This window comes from Botryllus schlosseri, chromosome 5 (genome assembly GCF_051294905.1).
Source record: "Botryllus schlosseri isolate E-star chromosome 5, Bs_hap1, whole genome shotgun sequence".
NCBI classification, from domain to species: Eukaryota; Metazoa; Chordata; class Ascidiacea; order Stolidobranchia; family Styelidae; genus Botryllus; species Botryllus schlosseri.
In genome coordinates, this window is record NC_137240.1 from 17,053,104 (window position 1) to 17,067,023 (window position 13,920).

At 40.5% G+C, this 13,920-nt stretch overlaps 1 protein-coding gene and 1 long non-coding RNA gene across 2 annotated transcripts; both read right to left on the bottom strand.

Annotated features, from left to right (window-relative positions):
- Positions 1 to 225: 225 nt before the first annotated feature.
- On the bottom strand, positions 226 to 12,625 carry LOC145439255 (uncharacterized). The gene is made up of 13 exons (XM_080316754.1): positions 12,392 to 12,625; positions 12,140 to 12,290; positions 11,384 to 11,519; positions 11,006 to 11,094; positions 7,266 to 7,446; positions 7,023 to 7,121; positions 5,095 to 5,277; positions 4,259 to 4,389; positions 3,064 to 3,221; positions 2,288 to 2,395; positions 1,593 to 1,778; positions 1,084 to 1,219; positions 226 to 533 (listed from the first exon to the last, which is right to left on the bottom strand). Exons 1-13 carry the CDS (start codon positions 12,513 to 12,515, stop codon positions 392 to 394), a joined length of 1,824 nt encoding a protein of 607 aa, XP_080172880.1. The 5' UTR covers positions 12,516 to 12,625; the 3' UTR covers positions 226 to 391.
- Positions 5,399 to 6,724, bottom strand: LOC145439259 (uncharacterized). Its single transcript, XR_013915127.1, has 2 exons — positions 6,605 to 6,724; positions 5,399 to 6,571 (listed from the first exon to the last, which is right to left on the bottom strand). It is a non-coding gene; the product is annotated as an uncharacterized LOC145439259 (long non-coding RNA).
- Positions 12,626 to 13,920: the final 1,295 nt, after the last annotated feature.

Consider the following 13,920-nt stretch of genomic DNA (forward strand, 5'->3'; position numbering starts at 1 on the left):
CTCCAATTACGGCTACACAATTGTTAAATGTTACCCCTGAATAAACTAAAATGTCCTGATTCTTCAATCTTGGTAGCAATTACTTGGATGAAGCTGTGCGGTACATCATGGAATTGATCAAAACTACATGTAGTGTATTACTTGAGATTGGTACTGTGTAGTCCTCTCTAGTGTCTGTCTCCCATGACACTATCTACTTTGTCATGCGTGGCTTGAGGGACAGCATTTGGAAAATTCGACGTTTATATTTTCACTGGATGCATAGAAAAGGCTTGGAAGTACAGAGCTTATCGGAGTATGAAGTCTTGCCCGTCGGTGCTATCGATATACTGCCTGACAGAACAGATTGCTTGATATGCCATATAATATTGAATGCAATTGAAAACGCCGGTCAAGGTTCGTCGCCGTAGTCATCGTACCAAATTTTCTTCATCCTCTCAAGCCTAGCGTCATCAATTTGTCCGTAAACATAGTCTTTCGGTATCGAGTCCACTGCGCGGTCGTGTAACAGTCTCGCTTTCGATATGAACTCCCTGTCGTCACAGAGGAATGTTAGCGAGATAAAAAAACTGTGTTTACGAAAATTGAATTGCCACTTTCAATTTCGTTTTCATTGAGCCAATCCTAAAGTCAGACATTGGTCATCCGAAACAGACTTTAAACTGAGATACATAACTTCAATATACAATGGAATATATTCATACTGCACTCGTCAGCAACTAGTAGAGAATTGGAAAGAACATTATATATCAACAACCATAACACCAAATATGAAATTTCGAGGCGGAGAGATCGCTTGCTCAATGTACTATTTTTAAACGGTACAAATGAAAATGGTACTGCTGGCACAAACTAGGTTGCGGGATTTTGATAAAAGTCGACACCAAGGCACACAAATGAAAATGTGAACGGGCTCTTTTCAAGACGCGAAATTTGTCGTTGCAATAAATGACCTAACTGTGTCACAAATAGTCGTTTTGAAACATAGAGCTAAATATTTGCCCGATGAGAAAGCCTCGGATATCTTTCTTGATTTGCCTTGAAATCAGTGGTGCGATTTGCCCATACCCACCCACGACATACCTTGTCAGATCCAGCTGCTGTTTCAAGAGGTCATGAAGCGCGACAGCGGCCGGGTTTTGTGCCGATAACACATCCAAAATCTCTCCTTGCACAAGTCGCGTCGGCTTGAAATAAGCCGTGTCCACAAAGCTCAGACCTTGACAAACCAACAAGATAACGTTGTAAAGTGCCTTTAACTTTATCAAGGAAATTGGCAATCGGTGAATTTGGCATTACAAATGTAAGAACTCTTGTATTATTATGAAAAGGATGTAGCAATATTGTGTTATAAAGTTCGAAAAAGTTCGAATGTTTCACCGGATATGAGCGCAAATTTGTGATATAAGGCACTTGGTAAATAGAACACTTGGTATGTAGGCTATCTCATGATTAATGTATTCGGGTTAAGTTAGTGGTAAGAGATTAGGAGTTTGGTTGGCGTTAGGTTAGGATCAGGGACTGCCAAATTCACTGGTAACTGCGTAGCATCTGCGAATGATCAACTTTTAAGCGGCATTACAAAAGCTTACCCGGTATCCACGGTTTTCCCGACGTATCTGTCTGCGTTTCGGTGGTGACAGTTTTACGAGGCGGCCCCCGCATAACAGGGGTCGCGCTACTCTCTGTTATCGTAGACGATAAATACGAAGAATCGGGTGATTTCGAGCCTGACGTTTGCGAATACTTTGTGGATACGGTGTTTGAAACGGTGAGAGCTGACAAAATGGAGATAGCGTTGGAAACAGCCTAGTACATGGGTTTTTGACCCTTTTTCTGCTCACGGCATACTAAATCCGAGTTGAAATTAGATTAGACTTGGATTTCTGGCAATTCGTGCTAATTAGCATCTAGTTGTCAAAGTTTGCACTAGATTAGTAGAATCAGGGCATGTAAAATTTAGGAAGGTGATCAAGCAGCCCAGTCCTGATCACGGACTACTTGGGCAGCTGATGACTAAAAATGACCGGCCCATTGAAAACAGTGTCACCGTGGCCCACGGGTTGAAAACCCTTGGTCTAGCATTTTCGTGACACAAAGGTAGGTAGCCGCACGATTGAACTATATACAAGTAGTCAGATATTTGTACCGCATCGTTTTAAGGCGAAGAGTTGGAATCAATCACGAGAGTATCGCACTTCTCACTCGGGGTGCAGTGATTTGGCAAAATTCCTGATATCAGTCAGTCTCTACAACGCTGTATCCTTGATAATATAAGTCAGCATACCTTCAGATACGTCTTCAGCGATACTCTCCGTGTCCCTCAAAGTATCGTCGAAATCGTCAGTGTAGTTGGGAGATTCCGAAACAATTTCTTCCACTTCAGACTCGTCGTCTGAAATTATTAGAAGAATTGGAATATGTCCGCTAATACAAAGTAACGACACAGACACGTGAAGTGAGGGGCTCTAAAAGTAGGTGTTGAGAATGGGAGTATGAGCCTGCGGTTGCAACAGTAAAAAGAGACAAAAATATATCATGATACGATTGTTGATATTCAATGCTCTTTCCAATTCTCTACTAGTTGCTGACGATTACCCCTGACGAGTGTCAGCCGAAAATATTCGGGTTCATTTCAATATGAGTATATTTTTAAATTGTATATTGAAGTTCTGTACCTCCACGAAGCTCTACAAATAGACAAGGGCTGGGCAATATCGAGAGCCTGACACTCATTCATTCATTATTACAACATAACAGCACCAGTGACTTGGAGAAGTTGAAATATTTACCTTTTTGCGATCACAAGGAAAACAGTGTCGGTTACACATCATTAAATTGAGTACTTCATGACCTTGTTCATTTCATCGTGCTTTGAAACCGTGCTGCAGGTTAATCACAGAAATGTGCCAAAAGACAATTCATGTCGAAGGCGTATAAATTCGTTACTCAAAATGATCGACTCGAATTGTTGAGTACTGCACTAAAACAGATTGGAAATACTTCATGTTTCGTCATCTACGTATGGAGAACGCCCCGTCAAGGTAACACCATGACACTAACCTCTTTCCTGCGACCTGAAAACTCCGCCAGTTGGTTTCTTATCAATGGCGGGTTCCACTTTCTCCAACAAACCCAAGGGCTGCATATCCGATTGTGAAGACATTAAGTCGTCAAGAGACCGTACGTTGCTCATCAAATTCGGCGCGGCATCGGAAACGCTGCAAATATATTTGCTATGCCGGTAATAACAAATATAGTACACACCGGAATGGTACCAAACGACATTGTAACTGTCAGCTTGAGGGCAATTGTAATGTACATGCGCTAACGCTCACTCGGTTTTCCATGATATTCATAGTTACATACTACTTTTAGAAACACCTGGGGGTCAACGAACTAGTTTTAAGGGGTCCATGATAATGTTATTGAATGTTGTAACTACATTCTCCTTATCTATAAGATCTGTCCTTATTTTCGACTATGTCTATATTTTGCGTTCTTTTCAGGTCACAATATCCACACTGCCAATACGAAAAATAAAAATTGCACTCCAGGAAGGGCTAGCCGTAAAGGCTATATCTGCACTTCCTTGTCCAGCGGCATATGCACATCATGCACTCATGGTATGCATATGCACAGATCGTGTGTATGTGTAGTATGAGTCGGTGTATATGCCGCAAAAACATCAAGGACAAAATTAAACTACGTCCTTTTCCTTTTCGCGAAAGTGATGTCATTTTTTTAGTCATCGGCTTCTCAAATTTCGACGTTGAGAGGTCCACGCAACCACAAAAACAATTTAGGGTTTCGATAGAGGTAAAGACACACACACCCAAGTAATAGAGCAGTACAGAAGTAATGCTGATTTCCAGTCTATATTCATTATAATATTTTTGTGTTGTGTGGTTTTGTTCTTGTGTTACACTGTTGGTGATGCACATTTAATTCTGTGTACCCGTATGCTTTAGTAATGTATTATATGTGTAATATGGTAGACTTTCGTGTTTGCGGCTAGGTGAAAATTTGGAGTTCCCCGAAAGCTTGCAAATTAGTGTAAGGGTTCGTCAGGTTAGTAAAGGTTGAGAACCACTGTCCTAAGACCATGTCAACAGCACATTGACCATAGAGTAGGGTCAGTTGCATGACCCTTCATTCTACAAGTGGGCAATGAACCGGGCAGGGCCGAGAACCATTCAAATACCACTTGACAGAGCAATGCAAGTTGGCTGAACAGGAAAATTAATACAATGCTTACCTATCAGTGGAGAGCGTTTCCGCTTGTACAGAAGGTGCAAATTCAATAGAAGAATGCATATCGGTGGGTACAAGTTCATCGACCGAATGAAGCCCCGCAAATCCCAGCGCAGACGTGGGCCTCAAATCATCCTGGAACGCACAGCAAACAGTTTTTACTGTGGCAAATGTCTCGAATGTGGACGAAATTGGCTAAAGAAGCTGCTGGCTTTTGAGTAGGAGTGAAAAAAGTGGTCAATTAGGCATTGGCAGTAGTTTTACTTCTATATCATCGATGTGTTGTAAAATAACCCGAGTAGTATCAGCAGATCGCCAAGTTTCCGCAATTGTCATGGCACTCCGATATCATAAGATCCCGTTTGTCAAATGCAAACTTCTGATTAGTCAAGAGATTTCAAACCTTTTTCATCCCGTGGACTCCTCGGGCGATATTCCAGCCCCCTACATATTAGAAAATTCCCCCACCCCCGGCTGGGAACCACTGGATTCGTGGCAGCAATTTGGAAGATATATCCCGCATACACTCCATTTAATACTGATAAAACACCAGTCAAGTATGAAACTAGAAATTTGACTCCAACAGATGTAGGCTACTTGTAGTTCATCACAACATTTTTACAAAGAATTGAATTCCTGAGGTCCAGCGCGACAGGAGAACCTATCACTTGGAACTACAGTAGGAGTGATCAGGGATATCTAGAAACTAGTTCTAGATATCCCTGGGAGTGATGATATCATTGGACCAACGTTGGCCCATGCCGATATTTCTTAGAGCAGACCCGAATCACTTGAATACAGGGTTCATAACAAGTGTTGCCGACAGCCTCAGCACCCTACCTCGTTCTCCGATCGAAATTCCTCAGACGCGACGAGATCGTCTAGTGACATGACGTTGTGTATGCTGGTCGGCAAGATCTCGTCGAGACTTGTCGGATCGTCGGCGCTATCGCTACGAGGCGGCATGAAGTCATCCAGGGACCTTTCCAGGTCGCTGGACCGAATCAGCTCTTGCGAAAACGTCTAAAATTCGCACGGATCCCGTATCAGTCGAAAATTACAGCAGTAAACGAGGTGATCAGGAATAAAGTTATTTCTAATTTCTAGGAGTGCCCAGGTAGTAACCAACTCTCAAAGTCACGAGTTACTCGAGTCATGTTGAGTCATTTTCACTTCACCACTGAGTTACGTCCGGGTTCAAGTCATACGCAATAAAAGTGTGAGTACAAGTCGGGTCAATACACAAATTGACTCGAGTCGAGTTGTTTTGCATTATTACGAACGTGACTCGAGTCAAGTCAAGTCAACAAAAAATTGCACAAGTGGTTACAGTTTTATACTGCCTCCACTTGAACAGCATTTTAGGCAAAATTACTTTCTTTATACAGTTTGCATTTTAAAAAGTAGAAAGCAGTTATTGCAGGAGTTTGCATCACTTTATTGTGTAAAATTGTCATAAAGAGCGTGCGGTATAGCCCCAATATCACAGCAACTAAATATGTTTGAAATTTGCATCTGTTTGTAGTGTGATTGGTCGTTAGTCAAAATGATAGGCCTACACCTTAGATCAGTCAATTTCTGTATGCTGAAATGAGGGATATTAGTTATGTCTAAAGTGGTCCGAGGCCGCTTTTGAAAACCAGGAAAGAGAATTCTTGCAGGATAGCGTCAAACGTATGGATGAATACCCCCCAGAAAAGGATAAATCTTAGTTCTGTTGGTCATAGACCTTATGTATCGTCTCTGTGAAGAGTAAATTTTGACACAATTTTACAAACATCAAAATAACAGATCAAAGCCAAGTATAAATTGCACTAAGTCCAATATTACTTAGCGTATAATCCCCCGCAAACTTGTGCACTAAGTGCTGGAATGAATGAAGAGCTATAACATAACGACATAATAGTATTTTGTAGTACTGATATGCATTTTCGGTATATTTCAATGTGTAGCTATCGCCAATCTGCGTTTATCAATGCTAAAATAACCGATATAGAATCTATAGAAGTATATGTGCATGCTTTTGAATTAGCTGGATGGTGAGATCCAGAGGTAGGCTAGCTACCTTCAAATTTTCGTTATAAGTCAAAGCTTACTCGCGCGTTTTCACGCGGCTCCATACGTACTTTGGAGTTTGAAATGCGGCTCCGACATCCGAAAAGGTTGGGAACCACTACCTTATATTACCCGCTCAAAGCATGCGACCCGTCGACCAAATCTACTTCTTAAAACTTTTGACACGACTTGAAATCGCTATTTCAACTGTACTTGACAAGAAATTAACGGTGTTACTTCTACTTCTCCTTGAGTAGCAACGCTGACTATACTTTAACAAGCTCTGGTCACTAACGAGACTGAGGTAGCGATGAGTGGTATGTTCCACGACATGAAGAATAATAGCCCGACGTAAAATGGCAAAATGTGTCAAACACCATCAATACTACACGCCTGCTACAGTGGTAGCCTGGTTTGAATTTACGATGTCAGGTATGGAACAGTCATGGTCGGCATTCGGTACATCTAAATTCCTGACTTGTGCCGTCGTTAAAGTTTAGATTCAGGCTGGAAGCATAGTTGCCTACTTTTAACATTTCGGAATCGTCATAGCTAGTTGGCGATATATCCCCTGTATATGGTGTATGTAGTTTGCACTATTCCCAGGAGGCTAGTGAGTTCTCTATGATATCTTGGTGGCTGGGTAGAGGATGACTATTACCCAATGTCACGGAAATACAATGATGTTTAAGTCAGTGTAACGGGATACCAACCACTTTTTTAGCAGAGGCGGACCTTGATACATCTCGGTGTCCGAAGCCTGTAGACGAGTTGGAACCGACGGACTCATTTGACGCGATTTTGTTCGGCCACTAAAATAGCAAATGTTGTAGTGAAAAAACTCTTACATAAGATTAAAAACAACATTATTTATTAATATATGGACGCGAATGTGAGTATTGAGTACTATCTTTTCTAACTACAGTACTTTAATATACAACTTATATGTTACTTACCCGCCCGCCGGAGTATCGATCTTGTTTATTTGTGTTCGAAGTTGCGGGCGAATTTTCATCTTTTTTCGCGCCTTTTAAATATCGATGATGCTCAGGGATTTCTTCTGATGTTTCCGACGTGTCGTCGAGAATCGGACGGTCTTCATTTTTAGACTCTTTTTTCCGCTTTTGAAATCTTTCCCTATAAAGAGCAAGTTTGCAAACGCTCCATGTAACCGCGGATATGTGCTTAATATTGGCTGATGAGACAACACAAACACATTACTATAAACCTACTGACAATAGATCACAGTAGCTTCCATACAAGTTGATATACCGTACAACAGAGGTCTCAAACTCAAATGTGTTCGCGGGCCAATTTCCTAATTTTGATGACGTCGCGGGCCGCAGCATCAATAATATGGGTATACTCCATGTATAATATCCAAGTTATCTCCGATTAACATTGGAACAGATCAATAACTACTTGAATATAGGCTAATCATTTTTGTGCCATAGTAACAGTATTGTTTCTTAACCTTTTAGCGATCGTACCGCTTATCCTTTCAATAAGATACCCCGTGCCCCCTGTCCATTTTCAACACAATTTGTGATGGTTTGTTTGTTTGTTTTTGATATTGATGGTGTTTCGACTACATTGGTCATCTTACACCAGGCCGATATAGCCTACTATATTTTTGATTCCGTATTTATCCACTTGTAGCACGGCCCACTTCTAGGCTTTTTATAAGACACCGCTGATGGTACCAATATAGAAATCGGAAATCCTATTCACTTAAAATCGCGCGTAGCGCGACGAATATTTTCCAATTGAATAAATTTGCCCCGAAAATATTCCACAGCATATGGGCCTATTTCCACAATGCATCTCGTACCCCCAGATGTGGTGCTTCGTACCACGAAAAGGCTACAACGGACCCCTGGTTAAGAACCCCTGGAATAGAAATGACCAATTGCCGAAGAATCCATTGGTGTTACAGCTGTGGAGCGTACCACTACTTTACTCCCACCTATAATAACATGGATAAAGAGAACATACAACACCCAGGACGTAACCAAATATACGTCACCGGGACCACAGAATGCCAATAGCTTCCATGCAGACCAGATATATATATACTAGGGTTGTCCATAATTTGGAAAATCTCACAAATGCTGCGTATCCATTTCTCATTCTGTAGATTATTGATAAAAAACGTCAATGTGCCTGCAATAAGCTCTCAGGAAAGTCGTTAAGATTTGTCTAAATGCGTTTGAAAGTAGCTGCTGTAGAGTGGGCGTGCCAGCGACCATAGAACTGCAAGAAGACTAGTAATCACGAAATCACAGCTCATGATTGGTTAATCAGTTATGCTTGAATGATCACGACCGCAGCAACTTTCTGATTACGTGCTTCTACTCATTAAAGAAGTTTGCTAACGGCGATGATTCTGTAGGGGCATTGTAGGTTGGTGATTTAACAATAATATGTGACACCTGGTGATTTAATGTTTTGGTTAAAAAGTCGGTTACGATAGGTTTATAGCAGCAATAGCCTATTGCGGACATGGCAGAGCTGTAACAGAGAATGATTGTGAACTTGTAGAACTAAGTATAAATCCGAGAAACATCTAGTCTGATATGCTAGTGATTACGCCGAGTCCTCCTGCTTTTCTGGGTGCAGGTAAAGTATTAGCCATCGCCAAACTGGTGCAGCACAGCATGTGAGATGGATGCTGCGGGGGACAATCCTGTATGCTTATAAGATGATATGTGGACCGACCAGGTAGCTTACATTGGAACTACGAAGAAGTGTAACTATCGCATCGATTAAACCCATTTATATATCAATGTCTGGTTTGATTCAAACACCAGTCGTGATGCAGCCAGTGATGATCTATGATTCATTTGGGACAGGCTAAGCTCTACAAGCAAACTGTAGTTTTGCTGACCCTACCAGCATAGTCTGTGCATACCTTTAGATCTCTTTCTGTGGTATGATATTGAGGACTTTGACAGCACTTACGGGTAGATTCATTATGCTGTAAGAATCGGACAGGTGCCATGCATAAACGGACGATTCAGTCCATACTTAGAGCATTCAAAACTTAAATTATATACCACGACCAGAGCATAATGAGATCAGACAAAGTATTATCACTGTTAAGATTTATATTTGTAATCAATGATGGTACATCCCTTCTGAAACTAGAAATTCGTACGGTGTTTGCATAAGTGCCATTGCAATGTTTCTTTGTGTGTTTTAGTGCTTTCCCTCGATGAAAGCAAGGTACACAGACTACAACGGTTACCTTCACAATAAGCCAGTCATGTTTCAAACGTTTTTGTGAAGCAGCTGTCTTTTGTTCGTTATGTAATATGTTACTAATCATATCCCGAATCAATCTCAAATCATCATCTGCGGACCAACCTACAATGCGCTTACAGATTCACCGCCGTTAGCAGACTACTCGAACAGCTGATCAGCCGCAACTGTCGTAATCATTCAGGCATATAGTCGCTTACCCAATCAAGCGCCGTGATTTCATGATTACTAGTCTTCTCGCCGTTCTATGGTCGCTGGTACGCCCACTCTGTAGCAGCCACTTTCAAACGCATTTAGACAAATCTTAACGACTTTCCTGTGAACTTATTGCAGGCTCATCGACGTTCTTTATCAATAATCTATACAATGAGACATGGATACGCAGGATTTGTGAGATTTTCCAAATTATGGACAACCCTAATATATACCCTATGCAACGCAAGCTACGGGCTTTTGATATATTACTATTCCCCATGCCAGTTTCATAGATTGTTGCGTCCATAGGATTACCAAGTCACTATCCGAGACGCAAGTCCTACTCTGATTGTAACGTTTGACCCGACTTAACTCGAGTCATTTTCAGTTTAGCCAGACAACCAAAAATCGAGTAATTTGACAAAAGCTCGCACCAAACAAAATCAAAATTTTCAGTCACGAATCATCAACGGGTCATGTTTTATCATCATGAACCTGAAATGTGACATAATACCTATCTTCCACCGCGTGGTAGATTTTAGAGGTGATGTGATAGTGATAGTCAGGTTTTTGTGGTAGTTTTAGAGTGAACTTCAAGTTCTTAAATCTAAAAAGATATATGACAATTGAATATATTGTCGAATATTTGAAATTCCCAAATGCCTTCGCGGGCCGCATAAAATCTTCTCAGGGGCCGCGTGTTTGAGACCTCTGTCGTACAACATACTGGAAGTTGCCAATATCCCTGCGGAGAGGGGTGAGGGACTGGACAATGACTGCATCATTTAGAAAATTAAAAAAAGATCCGACTGTTGAATAGCTATAAAGTTACTATTGGAAAATAAAAAATACTCCAACTACAGCGGAGCACATTGAGCGGGGCCTGCAAAACATTTATGGTGTGATCCATAAACATTCGCCTAGGTGTAATGACCATTCAAGATCCAAAATACCCTACGACTCGGAATAGAAGAGCTTGCGACCTACTATTTCTCGAACCCTGTATTAAAATACCCTAGTCGAATAATGATTCAAATACCCTAGTCGAATAATGATTCAAACAGTTGCATATGATCTATTTGGCGTGCATTGACTAAGGAAGGACACAACTGTGGAATTAAAATGGAGTTTAGACCTTTGGAGTAAGAAATTCGTTAATGCACAGCAACACATGTTCAATTGTTCATACGTACACAAGATCTCTAACAAGTCAAGCACTAGCGTGTTTTAAGACTCTTACCTTAAATTCACATCGGGTTTTCCAATGTCTTTCTTAATATCCTGATCGGAACTGATATCGAGACCGAAGTCGGACCCCGATAGGGACAACTGAAATGTAGAAACTGTCTGATAACTTTATCATTTGTAAGCAGCCAGCGGATATACCGTACTCAGGTATTGCTAAGGTATCACTATGACTTGAACAGTGAACACACTCCAAACATGGTACCTCAGTGATATACGTGTGGCCAACAGACCTAAACCCAGTTTAGACATGATACCAGTCCTACTTGTGATAACTAGAAATACCGCCTACGTCGTAGTGATACCTGAGTATATTAACAGGGCCGTTGGTAAGGTGAATTGATATAATCTAGAAGACCGCGCAATTTTTTACCCGGTTCGTAACTTGTCTGCTCTTAATCTTAGCTTCAAGCGCTGCTAATCTGTTGAGGGCGTTTGAGGTAGACACTTTGGCCGGAGCTTCGCGGATTTTAGACCCTCTTGACGTAGTCGGTCTTTCTTTGGATGTTCTAAAATGTTTTTTGATCAAATCAATTGAACTCTTATACTATAGGCCTACCCAAATAAGGCAAGTTATTCAATGAGAATAAGGATTGTTGACAATGCCCTTAAGTGCAAGGCCTGAATACTATAAACTCAATGCATAGACGGCTGTCAACAAAGCACTTTACTCCTGCGATAATAAGACAGTTTACTAATTTCCATTTGATCTACGAATAATATTTGTTACCGTTACTTACTAGTTACTATATCATAGTAACAAAATGGAAGAATGTTATAAAAACAGGCCTGCAGAGGCGATGATAAATATATAGCCAGCAAAATTATCAAAAAAAGTGGTCAGGCGATGAAAAGGCATGTTACATGCTTTGTCAATTTCATGTCAAAAATAGAGTCCATAAATTTCAATACACACGGTGGTATTTATAGAATATAATTTGATTGAATTTTGTCTTGAAGATGGTCATTCTAATGGAAAATCTGGTATCCACTATCCAGTTGAATACAATTCCACACTTCGCGACCCCCGACCTTGATTGAATGTTTTGTTGAACTATAATTCATGCCTATCTTGTGGTAATTAGACAACAAGAACATGAGTGTATTGTAGCACGGAATGGAATCTTACTTGATTCTTTCATTTGTCTTCTTTTCAGATCTATCATCCTTCTTAAGATACCGTTCGTATGACTGCTGTGAATCATCACTTGATAGTGATATGTCATCCAAATTCAAAGGCTGCTTATTGTATGATTTTGTGTGAAATGATTTTTCAGTATCTTAAAAGAGAAGAGAGAAAACGTAATGATTCAATAAAATATTAAATCATGGTACTGCAAGACACAATATAACTCAAAGAAACAATCAAAAATGCGTTCACCTTTTCGTTGAGACAGGTTGCCGAATCTTGCAGTAGAGTAGTTAGTTCCAGCACCAGGGAGATTGCGATGAGCAAATCGCGATTGTTGACTAGGAGCTGATTTTTGGCGTTTAGTTAATGGCATTTTAAACGGCTCTGTTCTTTAATCAAATGAGCAGCCAACATTAGGTTGCTACAGACGCCTTCAAAAATCTTACCGGTGGCGGTTGTTGTTTTTCATCAACAGTCGTGATAACTAAATCGTAACTGACCGCGTCACGGGCAGATCAGGGAACTATTCTAATCTCCAATGTAAATATGTTGTACAAGAAAATCAAATTGATAAAATCCATTGAATAATTTATTCTGAGCTCAGTTCATATGCATTTATTGATATTGATTCGTTTACAACCTTTACAGCATTTCAAACTGTCGAAACATCGGACACATGAAAATATAAACGCAATTAAACGAGTTGACCTTTTTCACTTTTCGACATTCGATACTTCGACCAGTGACTCAGTGACTTCGACCAGCAAATATTGAAGGGATTAGCAAGTGCAAAGTGTAGAAAATATATTACCATGCAATTTTGATGGAATTAGAGCAATAAAATCAGAGTTGGTCAAAGTAGTCACCGTCACTACTCAAGTAGAAGTAGAAGTAACGCCGGAATTTGTACTCAAGTAGAAGTAGGAGTCGTGGTTCACAAGTAAGTAAGTAAGAAGGTATTCTACGCTTATTTTCGCCTACAAAACGGAAAACTGTCAAGTAGAAGTAGAAGTAGTCTAAAATCATAACTACTTAAAAAGTAGTGTGAGTAGACAAAATCTACTTGAAGTACTTAAAAAAGTAGAAATACTTCGTTACTGACCACCTCTGAATAAAATAGAGATGTAACAAATAGAGTTATCTGAGATAGGCAGAGGTGGTCACTGGTCAGTAACGAAGTACTTCTACATTTTGGAAGTACTCAAGTAGTTTTCCTCTACTTCTGGTACTTACTCAAGTAGATCTGATTTTCTCTACTTCGTAATATTTTGTGATCTACTTACTTACTTTTCGCTATATTCAGTTTGTCAACTAGAAGTAGTTTAATCCCCCAATACGAAAGATGGCCTGAGGAAATTATGGGCTGTTTTCAATCAATCAATCAATCAGGTTTATTAATATTTTCATCGTTTCAAAACATCACAAGACTGCGATACAATGAAAAGATGGGAAGGTGTCCAAACAACTTGGCGTAGCCATTAAGATCAGACACCTACCTTAGCCAAGGCGAAGTAAATAAGAGGCATGCACACTGAATGAAAAGTAATGCAGAGAATATAAGACGCAAGCGACAAAATGGGGTGGCATGTGGCGGAGGGCGAGGTCGATGTTAGGTCGTGGTCCGGTAATCCTGAAGACTGGCTAGTATTGGTTTAGAAGAAATTGCTTGTATTTCGACTTGAATGCGGACATGCTCGACGACTGTCGGATAGCTGGCGAGATGCTGTTTCGCAATTGGGGTCCGGCATACTTGATAGAGCAATGCGTTTTCTTGTATT

Coding starts and splice junctions, on each gene's coding strand:
- LOC145439255 (XM_080316754.1), bottom strand. CDS start 12,515: ATGCCATTAACTAAACGCCAAAAATCAGCTCCTAGTCAACAATCGCGA. Junction 1,220..1,592: donor GGGAAAACCGTGGATACCGG/GTAAGCTTTTGT, acceptor TGGTTTGTCAAG/GTCTGAGCTTTGTGGACACG. Junction 534..1,083: donor CAGCAGCTGGATCTGACAAG/GTATGTCGTGGG, acceptor CTGTGACGACAG/GGAGTTCATATCGAAAGCGA.